Raw genomic sequence first — 19,464 nt, 5'->3', positions numbered from 1 at the left:
AGTTCTCTGAGATTACAGAATTGAACTGGAAGAGCTTTTAATTTATTCTCACTGAGATCTAAAGCCTTCAGAGAATTTCTGAGGGTAGAATTACACAGCTCCACCTCGAAGGCCTCTAGAAAGTTGTTGTGAAGAGTTAATTCCTGGAGACACACAAGGTCGCCAATTGTCTTGGGCAGTTTCTTAATATGGTTGTTGCTTAGGTCAAGTTTCTGAAGCCTCTTCAAGCACAGCATTCTCATGTCAACCCGAGCCAGCTTACATAAAGAGACCTGAAGATGCTCCAAAGAATAGGGGAAGCTCTTTGTGAGGGGATAATCTTTCTTGCAGGTAATTATCAGCTTAGCTCGGGGTTTTTCGATTTCTGATGTCTTGGCAGGAATCAGACGTGACAACGGCACTGGGTTTGCATCCGTGCCTCTATGCGCCAAGCCCACCGCAGAAATAAAGTTCTTTAGATTGAAGACATCTGCCTGAAAAACAGATCATCAAAAAGGAATAAATAAAAGGCGAAGTAAATGCATATTCATCACAAGGTACCTATGAAGGAAAAAAAATCTACCGCGAACTTGGCAATTATGATTCTCTATTACCAGGAGTCTGCTACAGCCAGGGTGGATTTGATTTAAATCACTAGTCAGTAAGGTTTGATTTAAATCCTAGTTTTCTACATAAAGACTAATGCAGGCCATAGATGGGTCGAAAATCGGCCGATTTCACTGTTCAACAGGTAAAAGGTTTTGGGCATAAAATTAGCTAATCTTACATAATTTTGGGGTGCTGAAAACGAAAATGACCCTAAAAAATGTTGATTGGCTCTAGTTTCCATGATATATTCACCCATCTAATGACGTAAGCCATTCAAAATTATGATGCAACTTCAGCTGCATATTGCGCAATTGATACTGGTGACCAATAGAAAATTGCATGTATACTGAGATGATGCAATATTAGCCTTTAATTGCATCACTTCACAGCATAAAAGCTGCAGTATCTGTAGCTGATTGTAGTTCGACAGCGTCTTTACATTTTGTTTTATGCTTATATAGGCTACTCAGTAATGCCTCGAACTTGTGTGAATAAAGCAGATAATTTCTGCTATATCTGCGGTGAAATAACTTTTATCTCACAAAAAAGGAGGATAACAGGAATGATTAAGAAAGCCTACAACTTGTATTTTGGCTGCAAGATAGGAGACCAGGACAAGAGCTGGGCACCACATATATGCTGCAATTCTTGTGGGACGGCACTGGAGCAATGGTTGAATGGAAAAAAGGCATCTATCCCTTTCGTTGTGCCAATGATTTGGAGAGAGCCAACAGATCATGTTAGTAATTGTTACTTTTGTATGGTGCCTCCAACAAAAGGTCTAAATAAGAAGAAAAAGTTATCTGTGCACTATCCAAAAATATTCCATCGGCAATACGTCCAGTTCCTCATGGAGAGGGGCTACCAATTCCTAAAGCACCAGAATCCTTCGTGGTTGAGTTAAGTGAGGAAGAACCTGAAGCGTGTAGTCACGTGCAGTTGTAAGAGATAGCCCTTTCCTCGAATACAAGAGAAAAGCCAAGAGAAGCAAAACCGACACAAACTGAAGACAAAACTAGTGAGAATCCTAAGTATTAAAATGATTCAACTTAGCTTATGGCTATAATTTTTCTTGGTAATCCTATGCAATATATTATGCCATTTAGGCTTTGTTATGTAGTCAATATCACTTGCTTTATATTTGTGGAAAGACATCTATCTATATAATTATTGTGCATTATGTAGTCATTACGCCTATAGTAGAAAACTTTCCGTTTACAGAAAAACTAGAGCCAATTGACAAATTTCATTGTTATATTTGAACTCAGAATGTGAAATTCATTAAGAAATGGATCCTTTTGTTTCCAAAACTGGCAAAAAATAAAAATTTGTTTAACAGTGTTTTTCGTCCGAAAATAAAATCGGCCGATTTTCGGATCGTTAGTGGGCTATTTGTTCGGCCGTTTTTTCGGTATTTTGGCAGATTTTTTTTATCGGTAAAGTTGGAAAAAAAAAAAAATCGGCCGATTTTGCCGATCTTCGCGGCAATGATGGGCAAATCGGCCGATTTTTTACCGATAAAAAAATCTGCGCATGGGCAGGGAAGAGGAAGAAGAGGAAGAGGAAGAAGAGGAGGAAGAGGAGGAAGAGGAGGAAGAGGAGGAAGAGGAGGAAGAAGAGGAAGAAGAGGAAGAGGAGGAAGAAGAGGAAGAAGAGGAAGGAGGAAGAAGAAGAGGAAGAGGAGGAAGAGGAAGGAGGAAGAAGAAGAGGAAGAGGAGGAAGAGGAAGAAGAGGAAGAAGAAGAGGAGGAGGAGGAGGAGGAGGAGGAGGAGGAGGAGGAGGATGAAGAAGAGGAAAGAGGAGGAAGCGGAAGAAGAGGAGGAAGAGGAAGAAGAATGAAAAATAAGAGAAATTCCAGTACAGCAAAAAGTGTCCCTGCAGAGAGCTACGCTATTTCTTTGACAGTTCCTTGACATTTACAGCGGTTGCAACATTGTATATATTTGTTTTCGAATAAAAACATCTGTATCCTAAATGGATACAAATAGATACATTGTTGCAATCGCTGTAAATTTCAAAGAACTGTCAAAGCAATAGCAAAGCTCTCTGCAGGGACACTTTTTGCCGGCTGTAGACGGGATGAAAATCGGCTGATTTTTTTTACCATTGCTGGTAACGTCGGCCGCTTGAACGACCGATTTTTCATTTTTTTAAAAGAAAAATCGGCCGTTTTTCTCCCCGTCTATGGCCTGCATAATTCTTGCTGGTATAACTTTAATATGCAAGTAGATGAAGATTTTTAGAATAACAACTTTTCATATTAGTTTTTTTATCCCCAGTTTAATAGGTTAATCATTCATATTTGGACAACTTTTCTGTTGTACTTAGGAAGGAGAAAAATAATCATTACCTTAATAATAACAATTTAAATAGATTTATTCATCTGAAACAATAACATTCCAGCATATGTGAATTGCTTAAACATCCATGTTTGTGAACTAATTTGGCTAAACAAAATATATATATTTTAAGAAACTTAGACTGTCAGCCCCTTCCCCCTCACACTTAGTTTCACTTTCTTCTTGTGCAGATCTATTCCACTCCAAACAATCAGTAAAATATTCACTGAACTTCTTGAAACTTAGCAGTGAAGGGGTTGATTCTGTATTCATAGGTTTGTAGAAGTTAGGATGAAGGTCTTTTTCTTAACTCTGTTCATGTTATAACATTTTTGCTGTGAAGAAGAGGCATGTGATCTCCGCTGAGTCAAATTCAGTTTTGAGAACTGCAAAAGTAAACCAATCATCTGTGATAATATCTTGTAGGCAGAGAAACTGCCCAATAATCTTACAAAAACCTCTGGAAGAGCCTGACATTGTGAATGGATTCATGGAATTTATTTACCAAAAAAATTAAACATATACAGCCTTATTCTACATAATTAAAAAACAAATCTTTATTTCATGATGGAATAACCTTTGGATGGCAATATATTTTCCTCAAAAAGCATTTTATTCAAAAAAATCTGATTTCAATAAAAAAAAAAAAAAAAAAAAAAAAATCAGATTTTTTTTTTTAAAAATCATTGATTTTTATCCACCCTGGCTACAGCCCAGGTGATACTAACTTTCAGTAATAATAGAAGCCAATGAGTAAAGAACTCACTGGAAAAGAGAAAAGTGTGGCTCAAAACACAATTTTTATTGAAAATGGCATAGCAAAATCAGCAAACAATGCCCTTCACCCAGCACAATAAAATCATGACAACTTTGCCATACAAAGAAACACCTGCCCAGGCACCCGGGTACACACTACACACACCAGTATGATGGTAGACTATGGGACCCAAAAGAGGTCATATAGCATCAAAATAGTTTTCTTGAGGACTTCTTTTCCAGCGAGTTCTTTACACATGGGCTTCTATTATTACTGAAAGTTCGTATCACCTGGGTTGTAGCAGACTCCTGGTAATAGAGAATCAGAATTGCCAAGTTTGCTGTAGATTTTATTATATTCTGGTTCTGAGGACACCGCCCTGCGAGTTGAGTGAGTCGGCACACTATATATTCATTTATAGATTAATTGAATTTATAGGGGATCCCATCTGTGTTTTTATCATTTCGATACTTACTCGGACCCCCGGTTCACATCTGCGCGGGTGGTGGCGCTGCGGATCCACATGAAAATCTGTGCAGCCGCACCACCTGCACAGAGAACGGCGGACCCGCGGGCGGGTACCATTAGTTCTAATGGAATGCCACCCGCACAGGAAAGCGTAACCGTACCGGGAACCAAGGTTCTCGTGCGGGCTGCGTTTTCCAAAGAAGTGCAGGGACTTCCTTCCCTGCATGTCACGGGCTCAGGAGTCCATTCAAATGAATGGGCTCACGTGCCGGTGCAAAACATGGCACAGATGTAAACCGGGGGTTAGTCTTTCAATGGGCCCAAGCGTTTACCCTACTATGTTTTGGATCAGGATAATGCAAGAAGAACTATGCTAAATGTAGTAATTTACTGCAACCAGTGACCAACTGCCTTGGGCTCAGACATTTGAACCGCAGTTTAAATCCCCCCCCCAAAAAAAATAACTACCTAAAGAAGGGCATGCAATCACTTAGAGCTGTACACGCCATTGCTTCACAACTACAGCAAAATTTGGTGAGTGGTAAAACTCCCAAAACGCAACACATTAAGTGTAAGACGCTGAACTGCAACCTTGCATAATGCATGTAGCTGCAGCATAGTTGTGCGGCATTCACAGAATTAAAACAGGCAAGAAGGAGATATATATATATATATATACACACACACACACACACACACACACACAGTGGGGATCGAAAGTTTGGGCACCGCAGCTAAAAATTTGTATTAATGTGCATAAAGAAGCCAAGGAAAGATGGAAAAATCTCCAAAAGGCATCAAAGTACAGATTAGACATTCTTATAACATGTCAACAAAAGTTAGATTTTATTTCCATCATTTACACTTTCAAAATAACAGAAAACAAAAAAATGGCGTATGCAAAAGTTTGGGCACCCTGCAGAATTTATAGCATGCACTGCCCCCTTTGCAAAGCTGAGACCTGCCAGTGTCATGGATTGTTCTCAATCATCATCTGGGAAGACCAGGTTATGTCAATCTCAAAGGTTTTAAATGCCCAGACTCATCTGACCTTGCCCCAACAATCAGCACCATGGGTTCTTCTAAGCAGTTGTCTAGAAAACTGAAACTGAAAATAGTGGACGCTCACAAAGCTGGAGAAGGCTATAAGAAGATAGCAAAGCGCTTTCAGATGTCAATATCCTCTATTCGGAATGTAATTAAGAAATGGCAGTCATCAGGAACGGTGGAAGTTAAAGCAAGATCTGGAAGACCAAGAAAAATATCAGACAGAACAGCTCGCAGGATTGTGAGAAAAACAATTCAAAACCCACGTTTGACTGCACGATCCCTCCAGAAAGATCTGGCAGACACTGGAGTTGTGGTACACTATTCCACTATAAAGAGATACTTGTACAAATATGGTCTTCATGGAAGAGTCATCAGAAGAAAACCTCTTCTACGTCCTCACCACAAAAATCATCGTTTGAACTTTGCAAATGAACATATAGACAAGCCTGATGCATTTTGGAAACAAGTTCTGTGGACCGATGAGGTTAAAATTGAACTTTTTGGCCGGAATGAGCAAACGTACGTTTGGAGAAGAAGGGGCACAGAATTTAATGAAAAGAACCTCTGTCCAACTGTTAAGCATGGGGTTGGATCAATCATGCTTTGGGGTTGTGTTGCAGCCAGTGGCACAGGGAACATCTCACGAGTAGAAGGAAAAATGGATTCAATAAAATTTCAGCAAATTTTGGATGGTAACTTGATGCCATCTGTGAAAAAGCTGAAGTTAAAGAGAGGATGGCTTCTACAAATGGATAATGATCCTAAACACACCTCGAAATCCACGGGGGATTACATCAAGAGGCGTAAACTGAAGGTTTTGTCATGGCCTTCACAATCTCCTGACCTCAACATAATTGAAAATCTATGGATAGATCTTAAAAGAGCAGTGCTTGACAGACAGCCCAGAAATCTCAAAGAACTGGAAGACTTTTGTAAGGAAGAATGGGCAAAGATACCTCAAACAAGAATTGAAAGACTCTTGGCTGGCTACAAAAAGTGTTTGCAAGCTGTGATACTTGCCAAAGGGGGCAGTACAAGATATTAACTCTGCAGGGTGCCCAAACTTTTGCAGACGCCATTTTTTTGTTTTCTGTTATTTTGAAAGTGTAAATGATGGAAATAAAATCTAACTTTTGTTGACATATTATAAGAATGTCTAATCTGTAATTTGATGCCTTTTAGAGATTTTTCCATCTTTCCTTGGCTTCTTTATGCACATTAATACAAATTTTTAGCTGGGGTGCCCAAACTTTCGATCCCCACTGTGTGTATATATATATATATATATATATATATATATATATATATATATATATATATATATTTATTCTCACCACCTGTCAAATGCTACGAAAAAAGGTTCAATTATGGATCACTTTTCAGAAAGGTGGCAAATGCTGTTGCACGACTGAATGAGCCCTTACCCTATTCCCGCCAAACTGGCGCATACAGGCAGCCTCTTGGTGGGTGGGCTTTAACACCGAGCAGTCGCATATATGCGGCCCTAGGTAAACATTTTACTGTCTTGAGACCCTGCTCCAATCACAGTAACAAATGGGTACCGGTAAGCTCCTGATGCATACTTGCGATAAGGAGCTTTCCAATCATGTGAACGCTAGGACTGCCAATCGCAGCAGTCAAATGATCGGAATGCCTGCCTCCACCACCCTGCATTAAGATCCTCTTAAAGGGCCAGGGGGAGGCAGTGGAAAAGGGGTAAAAAAAAAAAAGCCTTCCATGAGAACAGATGGTTAGCTTTTTTCCAGCCCGACAGGCACACATGGCACCTCCCTTCAGACTCAGGAGCATGGGCTGGAGTGCATTCTTGCAGGATTTAAATTCTTTTAGCCATTTCCCGGAAGGCATGGTGACATCTTCCTTCTGGAAGCATCAAAGGCTTAGGTAAGTAGCCCCCCCCCCCCAGGCAAATGGATTGTGAAGTGTTAATTCTCAGTCATTTTATTTTTGCTGCCTGGGTTCCAGTGGGGAAACTTCATTTTCTGTCTAAGAGAGCAAAAAGTAGTAAGAAGGAATCCCTACAAAGTAAGAAAGTTGTCACAGGAACAGGTTTCTCCAGAGTTCTCCTTACCTATTGTTCCGGTAATATCTGTAAATGTATAGATTTTCTTTCAGGGATAAGGGTCACCAGGACAAATAGTGAAGGTGTACCTACCCAACAGGGACATAGACCGCAATAAAAACCAGAGAGGATATATTCTTTCCCAACTTTATAAAACAAAAATAAGAATTGGCTACACATACACTTATTAGCACCCAATTGGTTACAAATTGTTACTTCCACACCTAATAAAGGCGGCTTCCAGTTTTAACAATTATCTCAATGCAGTTTTTTTTGACTCATCAAGGATGACAGGTGGATGTGTTCAGCCACACAACAAAAGAAAACAAACAGTGACCTCTGCTGGTGATACAGTAAGTGACACAGAGGGCCGCGGTAAACCAGTGATGACATGAGCTGCAAGGCCCAGAAAGAAAACCTATGACAAGACAAATATGTAGGCTGTCACTGCTGACCATTTGAAAATGCTAGTTCTTTGGCTGATGCTCTGCTCTAATATTTTCTGTAATAAAAAGGTTTGAAGGATACGCTCACCTTAAAAACGAATAAATAAATGCACTTTTTTGCAGGTAAGAAATGAAAAAAAAGTAAATGCACTTTTCTTTTAGGAGCCTGCAAAGTATTGCACCTGCGATCAGATCGCTGGTGCAGTGCAAGACTCCTGCAGGCTGTCTGTGTAATCTATCTGCCTGGGCACGCAGTTTCACACTGACAGGAAGAACCAATGAACTACCACAGCGCTCCACAGCACTGTGGCAAGTTCACTGAGAACTACAAGCCAACATCAGCAAAGGATGTCAGTAGTTGTAGTGGATTCATTCACAGAACTCTGAATGAATGGGGCGGCTGTGTGGGCAGAGCTCTGCACGGTTGCGTTCTTTTCAAAAAGTAACAGCTGGTATGGGGAACTGCTGTCACACAGAGGGTTCAGATCGCCAAACCGCTGCAGGAGTGGGAACATGTTACATGTTCCACCCTAAAAACATGTGGAACATGTAACATAATCCCAAAAATGAACTTCTTCTTGAAAGGATTAGTTCACCTTTTAAACAAAAAGTTATAAATTCATATTTATTGTGTGCATTTATTATTTTTTGTTTGTGGTGCCTTTAAAGCACTGCACCAGTCATCAGCAGATCCCTGGTGCTATGCAGGTCTCCCCCTGACCGGTCAGTGTATCTGCTTGCTCATACATCCCATGTGGGCAAGTACAGTGAAGAGTTTGGAATCTGATTGTTTGATTGCTCCTGTGGACAGGTGTCTTTTATACAGGTAACAAAATGAGATTAGCAGCACTCCCTTTAAGAGACTGCTTCTAATCTCAGCTTGTTACCTGTATGAAAGACACCTGGTAGCCAGAAATCCTGCAGAATGATAGGGGATCAAATACTTATTTCCCTCATGAACATACAAATGAGTGCATCATTTGTTAGACATGCATTTCTTTTGATTTTTGTGTTGCCATTCTGTCTCTCAGTGTTACAATACACCTATCATTCGATTTTTAAACTGATCATTTCTTTGTGAGTGGGCAAACATTCCAAATCAGCCGGGGATCAAATACTTATTTCCTTCACTGTAGATACTTACTAACAGCAAGGCTCAATGAACTACCACAGTGTTGTGGAGCGCCATGGTGGTTCATTGAAAACTACAAGCCGACAGCCGCAATGAATGTGAATGAGTGACATGGCCGAGTGAGAGGAGCCCCTCACAGCCACAGCCACGTTTTTAAAAAGAAAATGTGACCGCTAGCAGGGAGGAGAAGATCCCCCGCTAGCTGTCAGAAAAAGAGGGGGGGGGGGTTATGGAGTCCGAGCGTAGCATGTTACATCCTGAACAGGGGTGGACTGACAACTCATGGGGCCCTCGGGCAATAGGGGATCATGAGGCCCCTGAGTCCTTGCCCAAACTCAAAAAAGCCTATGAAAAAGGTACCAGGGGCATCTCACTGGGCCCCCTACTGACCCCGGGCCCTCAGGCAGTGCCAGAGTTTCCAAATGGTCAGTCCGCCCCTGATCCTGAATATGGGTGTAACATGTAAAGTGTTACGAAAAGGTGAACTAATCCTTTAAAAACACACAGGGGGAGATTTACTACAGCTGGTGCACTGAAAATCTGGTGTAGCTGTACGTGGTAGCCAATCAGCTTGTTCAATTAAGCTTTGGCAATAAAACCTGAAAGCTGAATGGTTTTTATACTGAGGTGAACCTGACTTTGCACTATCCAGCTTTAGTAAATATATCCCACAGACACTACTCAGTTCAACCCTTCTGCGAAGGATCACATACACTGACATTTACTAATCTTATGGTAACTGGTTACAGCAGAAAATGATGGCACTGATTACAATAGATAGCAGCTCAGCATCAGCCCAGTCCAATCAGGAATGTAGATGCAGATGTGTCAAACACATCCAATCTCTAAATCAATGGGCAGACAACATCTTCCATGGATCTTCCAGGGAAGCTAAGTGCACAACAACGGGTTTCTAAAATACATCTAAAAGCATTGAGCAATCTGATTGGTTGAAGCAGTAGTAATTTCACCAAAGGTGATGAAAAGAGAAGCATAGGTTTGTAAAAAAAAAAAAAATTTATACTCACCTACAATGGATGCAGCTTCGTTCCATACTGCATCTGTTCCCTGTCAGCTCTAAGACTGAGAACTGAACAATCAAAGACCGCTGATAACTGAGCGATCAAACACTAAGAATTGACTGCCGATAACTGAGCAAAAACTGAGAACTGTTACAACAGAGCAGGGGGCAGGGCTGTGCTGCCCTCTCTGTGTCAAGCCCACAGGGGTGACCCCATGAAACGTGGATTTCCATGGGGCCAATCGCTGAAGAGGAGGAGCCTGGAGAGCTGGCAGAGGACCCTAAAATAAAAGCATCATGGCTGCTCTGTGCAAAACCACTGCACAAAGCAGGTCAATCTACCATGTTTGTTATTTTAATTAAGAAAAAAAAATAAAGGAAGGTTTAATATCATTTATAATCTAAAAGCGGTTAAGTTGTATATCCACTTCCAGTCCGGACACTTTTACCCCCTTCCTGTCCAGGTCAAATTTTCAGCTTTCAGCGCTATCACACTTTGAATGACAATTGCGCAGTTGTGCAACACTCTACCCATATGAATTTAGTATTTTTTTGAGACAGATACAACTTTATTTTGGTGGTATTTATTCACCACTGGGTCTTTTTTTTTTGCTATGTAAATGAAAAAGTCCAAAAATGTTGAAAAAAAGTTTTCTTATAAAATTTTGCAAATAAATAGTATTTCATCATAAATATCTTAGCCAAAATGTATTCCGTTATCTTTTTAGTAAAAAAAAAAAATATAACCCAAATTAGTTTATAACCAAAATTATAATTTTTAAACATTTTATTTCACATTTGTATATATATATATATATATATATATATATATATATATATATATATATATATATATATATATATATATATATATATATATATATTTTACATACTGTCACCCTAGCAGTACAGTGTCACCATGGTGACACTACTACTTGTGGAGGGTGATGAAGATTTTTTTTTTTTTTCCACACTGATTGCTTTTACACCCATAAAGGCTGTAAAAGCAATCATTCCTCCTCCTCTCTAGCTGCATTCTTGCAGCCATTGAGAACTACTGTGTGAGCTGTGATTGGTCACAGCTTGTCACATGGTAGAAGGCTGTTGTGAATAGCCTTGTACCTCGTGACCTCTGTGATCATTCACAGATTTATTATTTATTTTATTTATTTATTTATTTATCGAGTTTATATAGCGCCAAAGGGTTTGCTCAGCGCTGTACAATAGAGGGGGGACAATACATGAAACAGTACAGTAACATCAAACAGCACACAAGGGGTAAGAGGGCCCTACTCTTTCGAGCTTACAATCTAGGAGGGAGGGGGTGGAGGTGCAGGAGGAAATGGCTGTGGGGGATGGAGTGGTAGGAGGAGGGAAGGGCAGCGGCTGTTAGGTGAGGGTGGGGTAGGCTTCCCTGAAGAGGTGGGTTTTCAGGGAGCGCCTGAAGGTGAGGAGGGAAGGTGACAGTCTGATGGATTGGGGTAGTGAGTTCCAGAGGATGGGGGAGGACCTGGAGAAGTCTTGCAGTCGTGCGTGGGAGGAGGAGACCAGGGAGCAAGATAGAAGGAGGTCCTGTGAAGAGCGAAGGGTACGGGTAGGGTGGTACCTGGGAATCAGGTCGGTGAGGTAGTTAGGGGCCGTGTTGTGAATGGCTTTATAGGTCAGAGTGAGCAGTTTGAATTTAATGCGTTGGGCAATGGGGAGCCAGTGGAGGGAGAGGCAGAGGGGGGTGGCAGAGGTGGAGCGGCTGGTGAGGTGGATGAGTCTGGCAGCTGAGTTCAGGATGGTCTGAAGCGGGGAGAGTTTGCACTGGGGTAGGCCGGTGAGGAGGGAGTTGCAGTAGTCCAGGCGTGAGATAATCAGGGAGTGAACGAGTAGTTTAGTGGTGTCTGGGGTAAGGAAGGAGCGTATCTTGGCGATTTCACATGTAGTAAGCAATGATGTCAGAAGTGACATCTTGCTTACTACTCTGCATATGATCACTGATTGGCCAATCAGTGATCACATGATTGGGACCTCGCACAGAGGTCCAGTCCGACGATCGGTGTTCCACTGTGTCCGGAGGACACAGCGGGCACCGGATCACAGTGCTGCGCGCTCCCAGGAAGCGCGCACAAGCAGGGTGCGGGGAGGATGTTTATAAATGGCCACCCCCCCTGCACTGCCACCATCCGGCCGTTTATATACAATGGCTGGACAGGAGGTGGATATACTTTAACCGTCTGCAAGATTAAAACTAAATAGTTCTATTACTCTCATCCCTGTCTGGTGGTGGTCAGCAGGACAGGATGTGATGGTAATTCTCTCTAAGTCCCAGATAGAAGTATAAACATAAAAGAAAAAAAAAAAAAAAGGAAGAATCTATCCAAAACTAAAATGTTCTTGGCCTGACATACACTTTAAATATTCCTGTAGGAGAAAATACTATGACCTACCTTACTGAGACATATGTCCACAGCTGGCTCTTTAAGCCTTACTGTTGCTTTTCCTTCATTTAAAAACTTGGAGAACAAGTTCTCAATGTTTTCTTGTAGCTGTAATAAAACAAAAAGCCTCATAAAGTAAACAAAAAGAAAAAACAGAAGTTCAGTCACCCTGGCATACAGGCACTGTGCACTACACATGTGTAACTCAGTGTACATTCTGACTACTTAAGCTCCGGAAGGTTTTATCCCCTTCATGACATTTTTTTGCTATTCGACACTGTGCTAGTTTAACTGGTAATTACACGGTCATGCAAAGCTGTACCCAAATGAAATTTAGAACATTCTTTTCACACAGAGTTTTTGATCACCACTGGGTTTTTAATTTTATATTATATATAAAAAAAAAAAAAAAAAGACTAAAATTAAAAAAAATAACATAAAAAATTTTTTTTTGCTTTTGGCTATAAAAAAACAAAAACAAACTTCTTCATAGAATTTTGGCCAAAATGTATTCTACTACGTTTTGGTAAAAAAAAAAAAAAGTATATATATCCCAATAAGTGTAGATTAATTGGTGAAAGTTATAGCATCTACAAACTGTGGGATATACTAGAATGTATGCAGCTTTAAAGCAGCGCTTACTGTTTAGCACATTTCTTGAGGCCCTAAAATAGCAAGATAGTACAAACAACCCCCCCCCCCCCAAAAACCAAAACCAAAAAAAAAAACCCTTTTTGGAAAGTAGATACCCCAAGGAATTTGATAAGAGGCATGGTGAGTATTTTGCAGATCTCGTTTTTTGTCACAAGGTTTTGAAGAAGGAAAATACATTTGTTTACTTTATGTTCCCAAGACTTGTGGCAACAAATGAGATCTGCAAAATACTCACCATACTTCTTATCAAATTCCTTGGGGTGTCTGCGTTCCAAAAAAGGGGTCATTTGAGGGGTGTTTGTACTATGCTGGCATTTCAGGGCCTCTGAAACTGTGACAGATAGTCAGGAAACCAAATGCACAAGTTATGACCTTTAAAAGCCTGAAGGTGCTCATTGGATTTTGGGCCCCCATAGCAGGTAGGCACCCAAAGAAAAAAAAAAAAAGTCTCACACATGTGATATTTCAATATGCAGAAGTAGCAGAATGTGTTTTAAGGTGTAATGCCACATATAACACATGACATGTGTGAGAAACATCTCATGAAAAGTGACAACTTTGTGTTAAACAGAAAAAAAAACAATTTGCCATTTTCCAAAAACGTGGCAAAAAAAAAAAAAAATCTTCCATGGACTCAACATGCCTCTCAGCAAATACCTTGGGGTGTCTATGTTTTAAAAAAGGGGTCATTTAGGGAGTGTTTAAACTGTACAGGCACTTTAGGGCCTCTAAATATATTACATGCATGGCCAGCATTAGGAGTTTCTGCCACACTCCTAATGTTGGGTATACACGCGACATTCTAACAGATCCCTTGATTCACATCAGTCGATGTGGTTAAAGAAATCTCTGCCAGGAAAAGGGCATGTCCAACATTAGAAGCTTCCCCCCCACGCTTCTAATGTTTGGCATGCATGTAATGTTCTTTTTTCATCCAGCTCACAGGCTGTGGATGGAGAAATCTCCTCCTGCAGGCACTGATGTATGTATTCTGAGAGCAGCACCCTGCTGCTGTCAGAATACACAGATCAGTGCTGCAGCTGATTGGTGTTCCTGTAAAGTAAACAACAGATAATAACACACAGTAATAATATAACATTAACTCAATTAGTGTCCATGAACACTGGGCTTAAAAAAAAAGACAAAACAAAAAAAAAACAAAACAAAACAAAAACTAGTTTCCCTGGCAGCAAAAATATTGATACAGGAGCATTTTTGTAGAGGAGTTTAGGAGCATTCAGTGTTTATTTTTTTTTTCTGCCACAAAACTGCTCTTGAAAATGCAAAAAACAAAAAGGTTTTTTCTTGCCTCTAAACATCCTATTTAACATTGAGCTGCTTCTACAGGCAAAACTATGGAAGCAGCATTTTTTTTAAACCACTGGACATTTTTTTTTTTTAATTTAACTTTTCAGAACAATACCCTTTCCAGCCTTTAATTTTAGGGTCTCACAAAATGTGTTTCCTGACAACCTAACATCTTCAAAGACTCTTCTTGTGCAGAATTGTGTGTACCCCTAGAATGTGCCATGCTGTACTCTAGAATAAATAGTTCACTATGGTGTGGTAGCAACGGAAGCAGTCCTTGATGCAGAGGCCAGGTTGCTCAGGACAGAAGGGGAAAAAAAAAAGAAAAGAAAAGAAAAAAAAGGACAAAACAGGTGTCACGCATTATTCCGTACATCTTTTTTTGGTGTAACCGTTGTGTTGGGGTAGGTTGGAGAACATTTGGAAATAGTCTCTCATGGAAGTTGGCTAACTGCATCTGAATTTGGACGTTGGGCTACACCTTGTGGAAACAAAAGGGCTGAGACTATTCCTGAAATTTAAATTTTCTGAAGAATCCAGTTCATCCAGTAGCTTTGTAAATAAATTGTACAGAGCCAATCGAAACACAAGTAAAAAAAAAAAAAGAAAAAAAAGTGACCAATATAGCCAGCCTTCTTTTCAAGAACAGTCGTAAGCCTTCCACTCATGGAGTCTGTCAGTTTCTTGATCTGTTGACTATCAACTTTTTGCGCAGCAGCAACCACAGCCTCCCAGACACTGTTCAGAGAGGTGTACCGTTTACTTTCACCATAAATCTCCCATTTACGAAGCACCCACAAGTTCTCAATAGGGTTTAGGTCAGGTGAGGAAGGAGGCCATGTCATAATTCTTTCATCTTTAAGGCTTTTACTGGCTAGCTGCGCAGTGGAATACTTCGATTCATGTGATGGAGCATTGTCCTGCATAAATATCATGGTCTTTTTAAAATACTTTTTCCTGTACCACTGCTTGAAGAAAGTGTCTTCTAAAAGCTGGCAGTAAATTTGAAGTTGATTTGGAGTCCATCTTCAACCCAAAAAAGGTCCAATTAGCTCATCTTTAATAATAACAGCTCATACCAGTACCCCACCTCCACCTTGCTGGTGTGAGTCGAAGTGGAACTCTGTGCCTGTTAATGATCCAGCCACGGGCCCATCCATATGGTCCTTCAAGAGTCACTCATCTCATCGGTTCATAAAACCTTTGAAAAGTCTGTCTTCAGATATTTCTTGGCCCTGTCTTGACGTTTCAACTTGTGTGTCTTGTTCAGTGGTGGTTGATGTGACGGGAGTCACTTTGGGTGGGGGGCCCATGGAACACAACCCCTTTAGAGAGTTGGGGAGACCCGTCTCAGCTCCCCATATCCCTCTTATGTGTAAGTCACCCTGTGCCTGTTAGGGGTACAGGGTGGAATGTCCTACTATTGTGTAGACATGTATAGGTGGGGGTTGTTCATTGTTCACTGCTATGTGGCTGCATCCCATTGTTCTATTGTGTGTCTTGCTTGGGAGCAAACTTTAATGGGATGTGTTTGTGTATTGGCTTGGTGGGAGGGGTGTTTCCTGCAGCCCTTCCCCCTGATGGGACTGCCTGCTGATGTGTTTCCTGTTACTGAGTGTGCATTTCCCCGCCCTGTGTATATATCTTGTATCTACGTTAAAATAAAGCAGGCTATCTCCTAGAATCCTTCAAGTCTGGTGCTGTCTCCTCTTGTATGGTCAGCGGTGGTGTCCGTGTTCGGACAGGGAAGCGGGAGTCTAACGGAAATACCCTAGTGCAGTCGGGGTCCGGTTCTGTTACAGTTGAGTTTCAGCCTTACCTTGGCCACGTCTCTGAGCACTGAACACTTTGTGCTTCTGGGCACTCCAGGTAGGTAGCAATTCTGGAATATGACAGAACTGGAGGATAATGGGTTCCAGGTAGCTTCATGTTTGATTCTTCTCAAATCTTTGGCAGTTAATTTGCATCTGTTTTTCTCAACACGTTTCTTGCGACCCTGTTGACTATTTGCAACAAAACGTTTGATGGTTCTGAGATCATGCCCAAATATCTTAGCAATTGCAAAAGTGCTGCATCCCGCTGAAAGACTTTTAAAAATATTTACTTTTCAGAGTCAGTGAAATCTTTTTGGCCAATTTTGTCTAAAGAAAAGAAGATGCCTAGTAATTATGCACGCATTGATATAGGGTTTTGATCCTCTTAGGCCACACCATCCTTCATTACACATCACCTGATATGCTTAAATCCAATAAGCATTCAATTTTATACAGCTTGGAGTTGGACAATATGCATAAAAATGATGATTTGGTCAAAATGTCCACTTGCCTAATAATTGTGCACACAGTGTAGTATAGTTCTGACAATGACCAGGACACTGATCCAAACACACTATTTTGGTAAAGGCGGTGATCAGCGATTTATAGTGTGACTGTGATAGTGTGGCAGGCAATCAAGGACTGGCGCTGACACTGGCTGGGAGGGACACGGACATTGCTAGTGATGCTAACACAGTGATCAGCGATAATACTGTACTAATGACAGTGGCTGGGTGACAGGGGTGATCAGGAGGGCAATCAAGGCATTAATTGTGTGCCGATTCTACTCACAGACTAGCTGGCTTTTCTCCGTGACCTCGGCTCTGAATGGCAAGTGAGATCAGGGAGAAGAAACAGCCAGATCTGCATTCTTCCTGTTGCAACTCTGGGCAGCAAAAAAAAAAAAAACTCTATCCAAAGCCAAATATAAGCCATACAGACACTTTAAAATTTGGCAGAAATTTCCCCTCAACAGGGCCACAAACAGCCCTATCCTGAAGTTCTAAAGGGGAATTTCACCCCACGTGCATTTTTTTTCTTTTAGATCCCAACTATTTTTTTGATTCTGGAATTCTGCACAATTTACTATGTTCTCACGCCAAAAATATATCCAAGCTTTGTCCTGCTGTGATCCACCCTAACACATCCTGATTTCTACAAGGCCAACATCTCTCCTACATCATCGGAAACAGCTTGTCTCTTCTGGTTTCTTGCAGTTGCAAAGCCTAAACCTAAAGGATTCGAGACCTACCAGATCCCAAACCTAAAAGATCCGAGACCTACCAGATCCCAAACCTAAAAGATCCAAGACCTACCATATCCCAAACCTAAAAAATCCGAGACCTACTAGACTAACATATTCCTGCCCTACCAAACACAAACAGATCTCAATCTGAGGAGATCCCAGCCCTACGTATCCTAACCCACCAGACCCCAGCCTAACTGGATCCCAGGTTTACCAGACATAAATCCAACCAGATCACAATCCAACTGGATATCAGCTCTACCAAATCCCAACCCAACCTGATCCAAATTCTACCAGATTCCAATATAAACAGATACCAAATCAATCAGACCTCAAACTGAACAGATTCCAATTCTACCTGATCCAGATCTTACCAGAACCCAATCCAACCTCAGACCTACCGGATCCAAGACCCCAATCCAACCAGACCCCAGGGCAACTAGATGTAGCCAATCAGTAGCCAGACCTAAACCTAGGAGCTCTCCCCCCTTTGTGTCTGTTTGCCCCAGGTTGGCATTGTGCCCACAGCAGCATTTGCAGAGCAGAGGAGGACTGGCCAAAGGGGATTACTTTGACGCCAGCTTAAACATGTATTGCAATACATGCAATCCCTATGTTGTTACTGCAAAGTTAGCGGGAAAAGGTATATAGCAGTGAGCAGAGGGTTTTCCAGAATTTCTAGGGTTAACATGTGGTTACACCTCTTTAGCACCTGATCGATAAATGCATGTACAAGCTTTTGGGATTTGAGCACAGGAATATCTAGGCCTACTAGATTCCAACCGTACCAACTTCCAGACCTAGATCTCAATACCACCAAATCCCAGCCTTACCTGATCTGAGACAAACCAGACAACAGCCCTACCAGATCCTAATCCTAACAGATCGCATTCCCTACCAGATTGCAATCCAACTGCATCCAAGAACAAACAAATCACGGCCCCAAAAGATTCCAATCCTAAAAAACCCTGGCCCTACCAGATCCCAACCCTACCAAGCCACAGTCCAACCCATCAAATTCCACTCCAGCCTGACCTGCTCCAAATCTTACTGGATCCCAGACCTACCAGATGCCAATTTGTATCTCAGACCTACCAGATCCATATCCAACCACATTATAGACCCTTCCAGTTCCCAATCCTGAACAACTCCCAGGGCTAGTAAGTCCAAATCTCAGTCTGACCAGATCCCAATCCAACAGATATTAGACCTACCAGATCCCAATCCAACTGGATCCCATACTTAGCAGATTTGAACCCCAGTTCCACCAAATCCCAATCTGAACAGACTCCAGCCCTACCAGAGGACACCCGGCTAGATCCAAGACTACCAGATCCAGATCCTAACCCCCTACCCTCAGTGTACAGTACCAGGCACACTGTCATCCCTACATGCAGGTTGTCATAGTAACAGGTGGCCCCCATGGTGACAGAGTCAGGACCCACCTTATACCTAGAGCCGGCCTTGTCCTTCAGGGTGCAGATCATCAGGTAGATTGCCCCCCGCAGGCCTGAGCCCTTCTCCTCCTGTCTGCCCACAGACAGCACAGCCCGGGTGCCCTTCCCTCTGTTCCTCATCCCAAAGGTGGGCAACATGCGGTTAATGACCTCCACCTCACACTGCAGCCTCATGGCTCCCCGGTCCCGATCCTCCGGGGGTGACTGAGACCGGACAACACAAACACCGATCTAGCCAAATTTGTGTTCCCGCTCTGTGCTCCTGACGTCACATTCCCTTCAGTCCTCCAGTGTGATAGAGCGAGGAGGGACGGGAGAAGGCGCCGCTCTACATCCCTTCCGGTCTCTCCCCACGGCGGAAGTCTCTGCTGCCAATGAGTCTGTCTTTGCTTTACAGTAGAAACACAACACGGATGAAGTGTCACTCCTATAGATAAACACAATCGAGTCCTTGGCTCAGGACACTGACCAAGAGAACCTGTCATTAGGGCACTGTACGGGAAATACGATTTCATTAAAGTGTTTCTAAATCCTGGACCCCGCATTCACTATATCTGGTCTCCCCAGACCCCGCATTCACTGTATCCGCCCTCCCCGGACCCCGCATTCACTGTATCCGCTCTCCCAGGACCCCGCATTCACTGTATCCGGTCTCCCCGGACCCCGCATTCACTGTAT

The 19,464-nt window shown here is 41.9% G+C and overlaps 1 protein-coding gene across 1 annotated transcript; it reads right to left on the bottom strand.

The window, feature by feature from the left end:
• Positions 1-5: 5 nt before the first annotated feature.
• On the bottom strand, positions 6-19,059 carry LRR1 (leucine rich repeat protein 1; the record flags this gene model as incomplete). The annotated part of the gene is made up of 3 exons (XM_089657418.1): positions 18,775-19,059; positions 12,317-12,415; positions 6-473 (listed from the first exon to the last, which is right to left on the bottom strand). Coding segments are annotated over exons 1-3 (753 nt in total), but the record flags the coding sequence as incomplete, so codon positions are not given.
• Between the last annotated feature and the right edge of the window lie 405 nt (positions 19,060-19,464).

This window comes from Staurois parvus, unplaced genomic scaffold (assembly GCF_062004578.1).
Source record: "Staurois parvus isolate SC_StPar_1 unplaced genomic scaffold, SC_StPar_1.0 ptg000997l, whole genome shotgun sequence".
Taxonomy (NCBI): Eukaryota; Metazoa; Chordata; class Amphibia; order Anura; family Ranidae; genus Staurois; species Staurois parvus.
This window is presented reverse-complemented; position numbering and strand designations above follow the sequence as displayed.